The 15242-nt window shown below is 40.5% G+C and overlaps 1 protein-coding gene across 2 annotated transcripts; it reads right to left on the bottom strand.

The window, feature by feature from the left end:
• Positions 1-597: 597 nt before the first annotated feature.
• LOC149298411 (nuclear ubiquitous casein and cyclin-dependent kinase substrate 1-like) lies at positions 598-7117 on the bottom strand. 2 transcript variants are annotated; one of them, XM_089487561.1, is made up of 8 exons: positions 7101-7117; positions 5258-5301; positions 3533-3638; positions 3360-3412; positions 2869-3015; positions 2597-2758; positions 1089-1235; positions 598-803 (listed from the first exon to the last, which is right to left on the bottom strand). In XM_089487561.1, the coding sequence occupies exons 1-8, from the start codon at positions 7115-7117 to the stop codon at positions 598-600; spliced, it is 882 nt and encodes a 293-aa protein (XP_089343687.1). The 2 variants fall into 2 exon arrangements, with proteins under 2 accessions (XP_089343687.1, XP_089343688.1); XM_089487562.1 differs by lacking the exon at positions 2869-3015.
• Positions 7118-15242: the final 8125 nt, after the last annotated feature.

Here is a 15242-nt window from a genome sequence, read left to right as displayed (position 1 = left end):
CCCAGAGCTGGTAGGAGATCTCAACCTAGACTGAACTAGGTCAAAACAAGGACCGGGAGCAGTTAGTGGTCAGATTAATGCAAGTAAGCGATGCTCATAATCCAGAGATCATTTCTAGACCATACATTTTTGGCATAACCCTAAATGTTATTGAGCTGTGTCAGTAGAAGGAAACAAAAGGGAAGCAGCTGTGTGTATGTATATTATATATGTGTAACAGCACCTCACACACCCACACATACAGTGATAATAAATAAAATCAAGACATACATTTTAGCAATGCAAACTTATTAAAAATGTGCATGGCTTTATTTCATACAGGTGATGGAACGACTGACCAACCCCAAAAATGGCAAAAAAAGTTTCACCTTTTGCTGGATAAAATAAAAAAAAGCGCATATGTAACTCTTAAAACAAATGAGACAGAATTGGTGGTGCACGAGTCAAGCCAACTGCTCAAATCATGTTTCATACCCATCCTGGCTTCTTTTTTCCTTATTTTTTTATCTTTTGTTTTTTGTAATTTTTTTAATAAAATCTCCCAAACCATCATCCGCACACCCATATCCCTACCCGCCCCCTCCAAAACACAACAGACTAGTCCTCTGTGGACTGAGCTTCTTCATCAGAACCCTCTTCCCCAGATTTCTCCTGTGCAGGGCTTGCAGGTTTCTTCTCTGGTGGGGGGGTGTCTGGCTCATCATCGTCATCATCATCATCGGCTTTAGGAGATGGAGATTTCTCCTTTGGGGCCTTTGAGGCTGGGCGACTCTTTCCTTTGGCCTTGACTGGACTAGGTGTTACTGCAAAATAAGTTACAGTTATTAATTATGGCCTTTGAAACGGAAGCCTACAACATACAATTGCCTTCACAAAACAAGTCATTACATTAGAATGCCACATTTAACTCACTCCAGTAACAGTTGACTACCAAGAGACGTGAAATTATTACATAAAACATTTTTAATCAAATAGTTGCTGTACCACATTTCACATATATACGTTAGCCATGCTTTTAAACCTCATTTTAGAAAAACATGTAATAGAGTTAACAGAGTCATGGGGACTTTCTGGGACATGATCTTCACCTGTGGCTTTAAGCCTGGGCTTAGGAACTTTTCTCTCTCTCCTCTCTGGCTTAGACTTTTTCACCACCTTTTTCTTCTTCTTAGACCGACCATAATCACTGTCATCATCATCTTCCACCATGAAATCCTCATCACTGCCTGAATCGTCTGTTAACAAGAAATGGCATAGCGACTGATAAATTTTCCCATAATCTACACAATTATGGATTTTAGAAGTCAAATCCATGTCTCAGGTAATCAAACCAGCCCATGATGCTATAATGTATTCAAATAAAACCCGTTTGCCGTCCAACCCAAATTAATTAAATGATGATTTATGCAAGGGAGTTTTTTGGCCCTTTATGGATATGGGGTATTATGTACCCAGGGATGCAGTTTAATCTCAATTTCCAAACACTTTGGATGGGCAGTTTTAGGCTTCAAGTGCTAATAAGCCTGTAGTCCCCATATATTTTTTTTTGGGGGGGGGGGGGGGGCAGGGGAGCAGAGATAAAACAAATATTTGCCTGTAAATGCTAAGGATAGATTAGTTCATGAGTTATATTTAACAAGTAAAGCTATATGTCCTTTGACAAAATGTTTTTCTTTAGTACTGAGCGATAATAGTTACTGGTTTCGAATGCACCAACTGGCATATCAAGCGAGCACCACCAGGTTCTACTGCATTCTATGCGTAATGGAGTTTGCCAAATTTGTTTTTTTTTGGTTTGCAGCAGGTCCAGAAATGAACCCTGCCCCACCAACAAGTGTTTGTAAATCAATAAAAGTTGTCTTGATGTTCACCATTGATTTCAGGTTCTCAGAAATAAAACCCGTGTCAAAATTAGCACGCCCAACCAATTTTTCTCTTCCCACCACTTTAGAATGGATGTTTGAGCCAATCAACAACAAGAAACCAGTTGTTCCCACAGTGGTGTTTTAGCCTTCATTTCATAGAATTGTATTCTGCCATGTGTGTGAGGTACTTGAACATTTCAGTCCCAGTATCTCAATTACATAAAAACGTTATTGCCACTAAATAGAGGAGAAATAAACGGCTAATGCATGTGATTAGAAGATGGCTGCTTTTAATACATCAACTGGGTTTCTCAGCTTTTTTGTTTTTGTTTTTTTAACATGCAAATATATTTGTAATACGTAATGGATCAATGGCCGTCAAAAGAGGCTTAAGTTATAAGACTGGTAGCTTTCTACTTTGTAAATTCACTTTGCAGTTTCAAAGGGTCATACCTAGGTATGGAGGGGGAGATAATTACACTTTTAATTTTACTTCTGAGTCTGCCTGCTATTTTTTATCCCTTGCATTAAAATGTTAGGTATTCGGGTTACTGAATACAGTATTACCGCAAACGTGCAGGACCATGTTTGGGGAAAAGTGTGGGGGGCTACGATCATACAACGAAAAACATGCAACAATCTAATCCAGCCAATATATAACAAGTAGAGAGGATTGTAGGGTTTTCTGGTTTCATATGCATAAAAAAGGTACAGATTTTTCCTTCACTCACTTTCTAGAAACTGTGTTTCTTCTTCATCCTCTTGCTCTTCCTCCTCACTGCCTCCATCACCCATCAACATCTCCCTTTGTTTAGAAACAGCTTTGGATGCCGCTTGCCTTTGCTGACGGACGTTTTTGCGTTTATCTTTTTCATCCTCATCATCACTGTCATCTATAAACAAAAATACAGAAGTCCCCTCAAGTCTAGAAACGTAATGAAACCACTCTTTAACATAAGCAGGATATCCCCAGATATGTTCCAATATTTAAAATGATCGGTACCTTGGGCTGATCTCTTTCTTGGTTTAGAAATCTTTTTCTTGTCGGGTGTGGCCTTTTTGGCTTTTTTACTCCTTTTTGGGCTTTCATAATCACTGTCTGCTTTTCCATCATCTCCTTCTACATCATCATTACTACCGAAATCTTCCTCTGAAAAAAAATGTTTATTAAACTAGTTAACAGATATTCTTAATGAGTCCATAGAATGCAAGCAACCATCCATCTTATGTTGCTAACATCCACCCCATGGTTTTTAATTATTAAATCTTTGGCGATGAAAATAAAGCTCAAAGGGGCCAATAACAAATAGCAAGCAAAGCAAGGGGTATCACTTAAATAGATTAATTTTGTTATACTATAACTGGTTACATTTCAAAACATAGATTGAAATATATTTACTGCATTAGTATTAACCAGTACAATTTAAACAGTGCATTGCGAATCAAAAGTAAGTGCTGTGGTGACCAAATCAGATGGCTTCAGATTAACAATACCTTCAGAATCATCTTTTTTGGTTTTCTTCACATCTTTTTCATCAGACTCCTCACTGCAAAGACAATTGAACTAAACTGACTCACTGTGTGGAAACAACATGCCTTAGTCCCACTGTAGGCAGGTAGTATGACTAGGTCTTATAGACCGAGCTATTAAACCTGTGTTTTCTAACCTCTCTTCCTGCAGGTTTTTCCCAGTCCGCCTCTTTTCCTTAACGTCTCTTGGAGATGCTCGAGCTTTCTTTGAGGGTGGGGCTGCTGCACTTCCATAGTCTTCATCTTTATATATAAAAAGGAAAAAACACAAGTTGAATGTAGACAGAGGCCATAAAGACCGGTAACAGATCTTGCTGGTTTCTCCCAAACAGTACTATTGGTGTACCTGATGGTTCCCACCAACTATCAGTTCCCGGCATTCTGTTAATAGGTTTTGTGTGTTTTTTTAAGCTTATTTCCTCTAAGCCAGATACCAAGCCACCAAAAATAGTTTAAAGCCCTCTAGTTTCATGACAGCATCCTATGTTACTAATTTATCTCAGGGGAAAGAAAACAAAACACTTTCCAACCTGTGTTTCAGGAATTAAACAATTTAGCTCAGCTGAACTCAAAGGGACAGCTCACCGCGTGTGTAATATTTATATAAAATATATATATTATACACACACATATACTTGCTTGAGGAAGAAGCTGCAGCCCTGCAGCTGTCTCCTCATTGATGCAGTAAGGTTTTGCTTTCCTCTAACTAGATAAAGCCGCTCTTTATCCAGTCAATTAGCAGTAAGAAAGCACAATCTGTTCAGGCCCTCAACTGCAACAATTGCCAGGCAAAGCAATGGAGGCAAGTATTACATGTAAAAGGAGAAGGGTTCAGCCAAAACACATCAACACATCATATCTGGAGGATGGGAAAAGGGCAATGCATATGTGGGAACAATAATATTTTAAAGGGACATCTTGGCTATCCTATGCATTCAATCTAGATAGAATAATCAGCTAATCCCAACCACTATGGAATTCAGACTAAATCAACGTTGAAAACCCCGCAACATTTAATTTAGAACATCACAGGTCTAGGTTCCAACATTTGCTGGGGGAGGGTGTGTAAACAGTACATATTTTATCACTTATTAGTGGATGACAATAGTCAGAAATGTACATTACTGTACTTCTCATAGCTAAGAGGTAAACAAGTGTTATGAGATTTTGCAGATTGCCTCAGTGCAGGTTTATGCAATATGAAACTATTGAGTGCCTCTCAATAGTAGCCATTTTTAAAGTTATACTAAGCTTCATTCCATGCAAAATAGATAAACTAAAATTAGTTCGAAAAATAGTACTTTTATAAGAGTGCATTTTATGTGCATGTTTTTTGTTTTGTTTTTTAAAACCGGGTCAACTTATCTGTGCAGAGATGCAAAACAATGCCATTGAGCAATGCAAAAAGTTCTGTTTTAAGGCCCAGCACACACTACGGGTTCAACCAGAAACACATAACCGGCATTTAAAGTCAACATTTTATTGAGATCCAACTTAACATTTTTTCTCAATGTATATTAAAAAGCACAACTGTCAAACCAAATCCAAGATTAACATGTAGATCCAGCTCATACACCATAGCTGCCAAAGTACGGTTCATATGCCGCAGACTATAATTTAACCAGTTTACTATGCAAGCGTAGGGTCAAGGTTGTTACAAGACATGCACCTTTTGCAGGAAGTGATGTCACAGGACAGGAAGCTGGAGGAGTCATGGAATATTTCAGTATGTACGCAAATTCTGATACGCCATATGATTAATATTTATGGTTCACATGACTTACCAATGGAATGATCCCCAACTCAATAACCTAAATTTCCTATCTTAAGTTAATATTCTTGAAATTAAATCAAGAACCTACCATCCGAGTCCTGAAACTGTGAGTAGTCGACCACTTTTCTGTTCCTATTAAAAAAAAAAATTAAAAAATGAACGTGATGCTTTTATGATATATAGAATTGACTAACACATACAAAACAGACCAATTTTGTTATACGAGGCTGGCCATGCACACGGAAAAAGGACCATATCACGCAGAGATACATGGGTGGAGAAATAGGGCTCAGAAGACTCACCTACCCCCAATGGATGTGTTTATCAACATGCCACGTTAATTTTATTTTATTTTTTTAAGCAAAAGAAGCCATGCTTTTCGGTAACTAAAGCAAGAGCAAACTGGCCCTCAACTCAGTCTATTAAGCATTCATAGATTAAATGCATACTTTAGGTTACCCTAAAAGTTTGTAAAAGTAATGCCACTGTACTTTCCTTTACAAAACAGATGTAAAGTCATGAAAATCAAAACTTCAGAAACAGACTGATGAGCAATACACAATTTTGGCATTTCAAAAATAGTTAATGAATGGACACGTGTAAAGGGCCCATAAAACACTGTACACAGCAACTTGATGTAACACAGTGGGATGGTGTACCATTATAATGTACCAAAACCAAACATCCAATTGCTTTACTGTTCCATGGTTATTGCGATAACCCATTCTGGTATAGATTCCATCCGATAAACAGTCCTCAAATGTTTTTAAAGCTTGTGTGGCTACCTCATTCTATGAAATTTTGCCCAAAAGAACTCTTACTTTTGGGTGTACACGCTTTCTGGGTACAATAACATAACGTTACTTGGTAAGGGGTGTACTGATGAACGGCAACCCTGTTAGATTTATTATAGATTTGGCTATGTTGGGCAAATCACTGATTACAGAATGACAAAAGCAAATTAAAACACCAATGGGAGTTGGCAAGAGTTGAGGTTTTCGGCTCAACGTCATACTACGATTAAGCTTTGAAAGGACACCGAAATATCAGGCCCACCTACAATGGCAACCTAAAGGAAGTACACTGAAACAAGATAAAACCTGTTAACTCAAACGATTTATCCATAGACTTTATTTTTAAAAGGACACCCAATTTTACTGAAATCGTGAATGCGAACGGCAAATATACTCTTAATTATCAGTAACACAAGTCTTTGTTTGAAGTCAACACAAACGGCAATGTGTTACTTAGGATGTGTACAATATTCGCCCTTCCCCCAGGAACAGCTGCAAGCCCGGCCCACCGTAACCTTGCGTACACACGTTCCCGTTGGGAAGCTAGGTTCGCCGTGCTGGAAGTGGGCTCGCCGACCGATTACTATCCAATCACCTTTAATTACACACGATAATCATGGATCGGGTTTATTTCAGACCCCCACCGTGAAATGGCTTCTGTGAACTGAGGGTCTTTGTAACAATCCATACGCACGAGTTATGGCATAACAGGGATGGCCAAAGTTAAACGGATTTACTATAAAAACGTGCATAACACAAATATGCATTCCTATAAGCAAATGACTGATCGAATGGAACAAAGGCCACAGGTATAACCCGGAGTGTTGGATCACACATTGAAAGCAAGCGCCGCACAGACGCCAGGCGAAACAGGATTGTAGAACACCAGTGTCATTTTACAAACACATGCATCTTACATAAGAACGCAGACACGGACGCTGCATCATGTAACCAGACATTACACCATCTTACAATCAACGAAGACTTAAAGCCATACATCAGTAGTAGCGTGCCACCATGCATGCGGAATATCAAAACAGGCCATTAAAACACACACGTGATTCCTTCACATACGACTGGTTCACGGTGACACACAGGCCCCGGCCTTGCATTACACCCACCCCTCATGGTACTCACCTGACCGGCCTGGACATGGCTCCTACAAACACGGGGCGAGTAGCAGCGACACAAGGAAGCGTTAAGACCGGGGAGAGGGGGGTGAACGGCTTCCTTTGTAAGAACCCCCCAGGAGGCCGCTAAATGGAATTGTGGGGGTTGGTAAGGGGAGGAGGGAACTGAGAACGACAAGGCCCAAGGCGTAGTTTCTATTCCTTACTGAAGAGAAAGCAGTCTGCAATAGCCCACCTTCTTTTTCTTCAAAAAAAAAGCCCAATTTAATGGCCGTCCGTGCAAGCAGTAAAAGAGGCGGGAAAACCGGAGGGAGGCGGAGCGCCACCCGGACTCGATGCCTACCTGTAGGTACAAAACCTGGCCTATTCTAACGGATGCCCCCTCTCTGTCTTTCTGCGCCTGACCTTTCCTCTTACACCGACCCTCCCCAATACCTAATTCGGATTAAAATACAGTGTGCCCACTGCTTTACTTCACTTATCCCCCCCTCCCCAACCGCCGCCTCAAGCCCCTGAGCCAAGGGCGCCGCCTATTTCGTTGGAAAGCTGTCTTGCATTCGGATTGGATAAAGGTGGGCTTCTAGAATATCAAGTGGATAATTCAAATAATCATCGAGCCACGGCATTGGTGAGCAGTAGACGACGCCACAGGGGGAGGAGGATCAAATGTGGTTGATTGCGCATGACTCAAAGAAGGAGTAGCACAAAATGGAGTCAGTGCGTCAGTAGAAAGTGCTGTCGATTTGTTACGAAATTATTTTTTTATTAATATATGGAGTCAACATTTGTATGCTCTTTAATTTGCGGAGAGCAGGCATTAAATATATATGTATGTATTTAACTACCTTGTATCTATTTTCTCTTTTCATTCAGATTTGTCAGGCCCCTTGACGTCGCTATAGAGCTAATGTACTCTGAGGAGATAACGTGTGTCAGCTCTCCTGTGTAGCGTTGCCTTTTTATTTTAATCATGTTTAAGTCAGAATTTAGGACGTTACTTAATGTTTGTAGTATGCATGCTTGGTCTCTGTTCAAGTGAGTTTGCTGCTTCTCTTATGCTGTCTTTTGATATAGAAAGGGAGGACTACTGCAAAACCGATGGGCACCTGGTTCCGATGGCGTATCTCTGTTGAACATGCGTCATAGGACAATACCACTGTGCCTTTTTTTTTTTGCAGACCCCCGAGCGAAGGGTGGGGAACAAAAGAAGTGGGGATTGTGTGGGTGCAAAAAGGATACAGGCATACCACACTTAACGTACATAAGGGTCCTGAGCATGTATGTAAACTGAAAATGTTAAAATGTACTTAAAGTGATGCGCTAGTTTTTGCACTTATCGATGAAATCGTCAGGTAATTTTGACCAGGAAACACTCAAAAGACTTTCAATGCCCTTCACAGCGGTTCCCCTCCCTATATCTCCTCACTCATCTCTAAATACACTCCTAACCGGTCTCTCCGCTCATCCAATGATCTCCTTCTATCCTCTCCTCTGATCTCTAGCTCTCATGCCCGCTTACAAGATTTCTCCAGGGCTGCCCCTATCTTCTGGAATGCCCTCCCCAGGTCTATCCATCTCTCCTGCTGCCTTCGGTCCTTCAAAAAATTCCTCAAGACCTGGTTCTTTAAGGACGCTTATAATATTGCACATTAACACCCCCAATATTCCCTTAGCTCACCTCTCCTAGTTCCTCTAATGCAATACTTACAGTAGTGTGGCTGGTCCATCCCTTACAATGGCACTTTTACCTATTGTGTAATACACCCTAAATCCCTCTAGAGTGTAAGATTGTTTGAGCACGGCCCTCCTCACCTGTTGTCTCTGTCAATTTGTTATGTTACATACTACTTGTTATGTCCGATCTACCCATTGTACAGAGCTACGGAATTTGATATAAATCAATAAATAATAAAAAGAAGTGCTGGCGTCGTGTTGCTATGTGTGCGTTCTCTCGAAGCGAGCGTATGGTTGTGCTGCAACTCTGTTTATGCCCGAATGTCCTTAAAATGAATGTACTTAAAGCAGGGCATGCCTGTATGCAGAAATTTGGAAAAGGAAAGTACAAAGAATGAAAGGACTTGCATGGTAATAGGGCTGCTTTTGTATGTGTGATTTCTCTTTATTAAATTTAATGCTTAAATTGTAGGCCCAAAACGTTAAAAATAGGACATGGGATATAACAACGATGGTTTAAATTTCACCCATAAGGTCCCAATGGAAATACCTATTTTCAAACTTATGAGTACTTTTAACCCCTTCAGTCCCCTATGGTACCAGTAGGTCCAAAAAACGCATCCCAAGAATCCCCTATGGACCTACCGGTACGTCCTGCCCTTCTTGCATGGGCAGGGACACCTCCCCGCCGCTGAACTGGAGATCAGGCTTTTTGCTGTCTGATCTGATGTAACAGCTTTCAGCACGAAAGCCAGAAAACTGTTACGTTTTTAAATGGCGACGACACCCGAAAGGTCACCCTCCCATGCTGAAAAATGGAAAAAAAAAAAAGATTTAAAATTAAATAAATAACTAAAGTAATACAATAAATAATAAAAAAAAAACAGTAAAGTGAGCTAAGTGATGTCATTGTGACATCACTGGCATTAACATGTTTAAAAATAAAATATAAAAAGCTAATAAAAAAAAAACCTTACATCCCATTGCTCTAACACAACATCTACCCAGTATAACCCTCCTGCCCCGTTCACAACCCTCAAACCCATTAAGCCATAAGCATAAAAATTCGACAAATAATGTACACCTTATAACATGTTCCCTATATGTGCTGGGAAAGTATGGAAAATTTATGTAAATTAGGTCTTTCTGAAACCAGGACACCTGAATTGATAAACTTGGAGGGGATTTTCCATCACTTTACCTAATTTTGTGAGGTTTCAGAGGGAAAATGTATAAAAAAAATTAGGTGTTTTTTTTCAAATTTTCGCTAGTTTTTACAAAATTTCTCATTTCAAAAGAAAGCTCTAGCTCTCCTAGAAAAAAACATATATAAATAGTTTACATCGGTACACTATTCACAGGAAAAGAGAATAATCGCTGAACCGGCTGAAGAGCAAAAATGGCAAAATTGCTCCGGGATTTGAGGTACCAAAAACCCCTGGGATAGAAGGGGTTAAAATGAATTATTAAAAATAAAAACGTGACTTAAGTAGTCTGATTCTCCCCACTGATTGGCTGCCTGAAGCCACTGGGCAATAGCCATATTTTAAATTTGGTATTTTCCCCCAGAGAAGAGTATTGGTTAATTATAACATCACGACATGGTCCTTCTTACCTCCAGTAAACAGTAATTTAACATTTTCATCCAGGAATGTAGTGCGAGTTCACACGCAGATTAAACAAAAAATTATCCATTTTAAATAAACTAAAACCAGGGACATTTCTGGTGGATTGTGTTTTGTATCTCTATTTTTTGAGATTGCTTGATATCGGTACCACAGTATATAGAAAGCAATATACCGTATTTGCTTGATTATAAGACGACCCCCCAAAATCTGAATATTAATTTATGAAAAAAAATAAAAAGCCTGAATATAAGACGACCCTATAGGAAAAAAGTTTTACCAGTTAATGTTAGTTCATGTAAACTATGTAAACAATGTTTTTTTAATAAAAGCTATGATTGAGAAAAATATTTTGTTTTTATTTCCTTTTTTTTTTTTTTCAATCTGCCCCCTCAGTTATGCACATCTGCCCCCTGGCTTGCCACTCTGCCCCAGAAATGCCTTATACCCCTATATGCCACTGTGCCCCATGATATGCCTTTTAACCCTCTAAATGCCACTGTGCCCCATGATATGCTTTTGACCCCCTATGTGCCACTCTGCCTCCAGAATTGCCTTATACCCCTATATGCCACCCTGGCATTTAGAGGGTTAAAAGGCATATTATGGGGGAGAGTGGCATATAGGGAGGTATAAGGCATTTCAGGAGGCAGAGTGGCACTAAGGGGGATAAAAGGCATTTCACAGAGCACTCTGCCTCCAGAAATGCCTTATATCCCCCATTTAACACTCCCTCCCCCTCCCTCCTCCAAACTTACCGAAGCTTCTGAGTCCCCGGTGCGTAGTCTGTGCAGCGTGTAGAGCTCTACGCCATTCGCGTAGACAACTTCCGCTGCAGCCGGGAGGAGGTGCGGTTAGCGGTTAACTCTGATCTCTGACAGCCGGGGTATCTGGATCTTAGTCTCATAGTCAGACCTAGTTGAGGTCTGATTATAAGACGACCCTTGATTATAAGACGAGGGGTATTTTTCAGAGCATTTGCTCTGGAAAAAAGCTTGTCTTATAATCGAGCAAATACGGTAATATCAGAGATACTTATACAGGGAATCTTAAATCTAATATAGGAAGCTACTTGATGTGTGTCACAGAAGGGCTTTACCTTCTCATTGAAGTGGAAATTGTGGTTGCGAATAGCTTGAACTGTATGGAAATGTCTGTTCTTGAGCTATGGTAGATACGTCAATTTAAAAGGTAAGCTTATAGCACAGTTTCTAGCAGAATTGAGGTCAAACTTGTTAAAATGCCATACCTGACAGGGTGGTTGTCACGTCGCTGGAACCCACTGCAGCTTGTCTGTGTGGACACACCAAGTAGCGTGTACTTACTCTGTCCCAGACAACTCGGGTCCCGGTCGTCTGCATGTCCCCACCTGCAGGGAAATACTGTAGGCACTCTGATTATTTACATCAGGGGTGCATCTTGATGCGCAGCTGGAGGCGGGGCACGGTGGACGGCAGATTTAAAATTTCGGAACTGCTCAGCACAGATAACGCAGTGTGGTCCTGCTATTGCATTTGCTGAGTTGGAGATGGTGTTTTGCTTGCCTGACTGCTCTACTGCCCGGTGGCAATGTTCCTGTCTTGACTGCCTGCCTCTGTACTGACCCCTGGCTTGTATGACTACATGTCTATTGTACTGAACCTGGCTCTGCATTAACCCCTGGCACCCTGTGTGACTCCAGTCTGCAGTTTATCTATACAGGTATCTGGGTCCACCCATGCTTTGCCACAACACTCAGTACCAAACTACCTGCCTACAACCTGAGCCTCCTCACTGTTGAAATCATTCCTGTGCTCTTAGCTTGGGCCTCAACTCCTAGTTAGTGATTCAGGGCTGAAGAACTTATTCGGTGAGTGCTCGTTCAGTGGCGGGCATGACAGTTATTATTGGAACAGAAATTAAATACTTATGATTACACCAAATGACAGAAACCACTTGGCTGCCCCATAAAATCATAGCCAATATACTGTGGGAGTTAAATTCGTTATCTACTGATGACAATGAGTGCAGTAAAGCAATTGGAAGGTATGATTATCCTACTATCTGATGATTATGAAGCCTTGATGGAGTGCCTCTGTATAGTAATACACATAAGAAGGACTTTGCAGTGGTGTCTTTATATCAAGGAAAGGAGAAATGTTATCTCTACATAAAGATCATGTTCTTGCTACTGTTTCTTTGACACATAATCAAAGCAAAGGGGTATATGGGGTGGCTGATGGGAGGAATGTTGGCATGACACAATATGGCAAACATTCTTTACTAGAGTAGATATATTAATGATGAAACACTGGTGAATAGAGACAAAAGTTTTACCGGAGATCAGACAGATTTGGGCGACATAGAAACCAATATTTTGTTAATAAAGGTATCCAAATTGGAAAATATCTAATGCTGAGACAAAACTAGTACTAGATATTAGATTATTAAAACTGGTAAGGGTTATGAGTGAGATTTGTGATTAAATTGGTTGCTGACATATATTTCTTGTTACACGTTTACCTTACTGCCTTGATCTTCACAATCTAAGATCCAGGCTTTTTGATAGGAAATGTATTTCTGTGTTAGTCATTGCTGGATAGATAAAAGTAGAGTTTCGCACTATGAAGCAAAAGATATGAGACTAACAGGATTATCTGCTTATTACAAAATTTTTGATAGATTCCCATCATCACCATCCTGGATCCATGAATACTTGGGTAAGAAGATTTACAGAAACAGTCGTGTAAAAGGCCCTGCTCTAACGAGTGTATAACCTAGAAGGAGTTACTGTATATTATACAAAAGGTAAAATTGCTATCACTATTGGACAAGTGTTCTCTGAAATTAGGAAAATTAAGATAAAAGTAGGCTGGAGGAGTTAATGTGCAAGGACCAAAGCAGGTAAAAAGAAAGATAAGCAGGGGAAGGGCATTCTAAATAACGGGGGCAGCCCTTGAGAAATCTTCATGAGAAGTAGAAATCGGTCCGGAGGACAGACAGCCCATCAAATCTGTCTATTACCAAATAGACCAGGTAAGGAGTGTATTTGGAGATGATTGAAATATAAGTAGGGGAACTATGCTATGAAGAGCTTTGAAAGTAAGAGTCAGGATTTTTAAATGACTCCTAAAAAGTATAGGCAACCAGTAGAGACTGAAAGGAGAGAGTCGTTCGTATAGTGATGGGTGAGGAAGACAAGTGTAGCAGCAAACTTGGCAAGATACTCACACTTCTTTTCGGTCTCCCACTGAAAAATTATAATCTTTGGGGCTCTAACGCCAACAACCATTTGTTGCTGTTGTAACTTACTGTTAGGTGAGAAGAGTTGAGGATTCATTGTATTGTTCTTAATTAAGGGTTATGCTTAGAACTCATTAGTGAGATGTCATTATACATATAAGTTAAATGGACAAAAGTATTGGGACACCTGACCGTTACACCAACAGGGATTTTTATGACATTACATTCTAAATACATAGACAAAAGTGAGTACAGCCCTCACATTTTTGTAAATATTGTATTATATATTTTCATGTGACAACACTGAAGAAATGACAATGCTACAATGTAAAGTAGTGAGTGTACAGCCTGTATGAAGTGTAAATTTGCTGTCCCCTCAAATATAACTTAACACACAGCCATTAATTTCTAAACCTTGGCAACAAAAGTGAGTACACCCCTAAGTGGAAATGACCAAATTGGCACTGTCACGGAAGCCTCCGTGCCATGGGCTCCTGGAGGGGACTGAGTGCCAGCCTCCTTACTACAGACTATGGGCCCTGGTAAAGAGTGCCACGTTATCCAAATCATAAGAGACTCTAAAGACTGTGGTGCTTGGAAACAGATTTGGGGTTCCTGCATTTTGGGACTGTGACGGTTCCTAGAGTCACCCTACCCCTCAGTTAATGTTATCCTTTTGTTTGTTATTAATAAAAATGTATTTTTTTTATTTCCTAACCGTTTACACACAGCACACAAAGGTCTGGGAGATAATCTAATCAAGACAATGTGTATTCCTTATTTTAGTGGTATCTGTGTCCCTTTGTATTGTTAATCCCTTTACTGCCCCTGTTGTCTCTGGGATGCAGATTAAGGGGGCGGTTTGTATCCCAGTATCTTGTTTTATGTTAATGTGTGTTTTGCTGGATATATCCAGCCGTCTGTGTCTGAAATAAATCAGTTCTCCTCCTGTTGTACCTAAACACTAGTCCTGCTTGTTTATTTGGGTACTGGATAGCGATATCCCTTTACTTTGCTTGGGGATATTGCCTACGGATTGTGGGGAATTATTGTCCTGAAGGGAGAAGTCGTCTCTTGGAGAAGAGGGACAACCTGAGGTCCCTGGTCGGTCCGTCACAGGCACAATTAGTAATTTCCCCTCCCCGCTGTCATAGGACTTGTTAGTGTTACAAGGTCTCAGGTATGAATGGGGAGCAGGTGTGTTAAATTTGCTGTTATCGATCTCACACTCATACTGGTCACTGGAAGTTCAACATGGCACCTCATGGCAAAGAACTCCATGAGGATCCGAAAAAAAGAATTGTTGTTCTACATAAAGATGGCCTAGGCTATAAGAACGGCACGGTGGACAAGATCATACAGCGGTTTCTCAGGACAGGTTCCAACCAGAACAGGCCTCGTCATGGTCGAGAAGTTGAGTGCACATGCTCAGCATCATATCTAGAGGTCGTCTTTGTGAAATAGACATATGAGTGGTGCCAGCATTGCTGCAGAGGTTGAAGGGGTGGGGGGTCAGCCTGTCAGTGCTCAGACCATACATCGCATACTGCATCAAATTGGTCTGCGTGGCTGTCATCTCAGAAGGAAGCCTCTTTTAAAGATAATGCACAAGAAAGCCCGCAGTTTGC

This window comes from Sceloporus occidentalis, unplaced genomic scaffold, assembly GCF_023333645.1.
Source record: "Sceloporus occidentalis isolate IW3139 unplaced genomic scaffold, rSceOcc1.0.p SCAF_33, whole genome shotgun sequence".
Lineage (NCBI taxonomy): Eukaryota > Metazoa > Chordata > Lepidosauria > Squamata > Phrynosomatidae > Sceloporus > Sceloporus occidentalis.
Note: the sequence above shows the minus strand (reverse complement) of the source record. Positions and strands in the feature narration are given on the sequence as shown.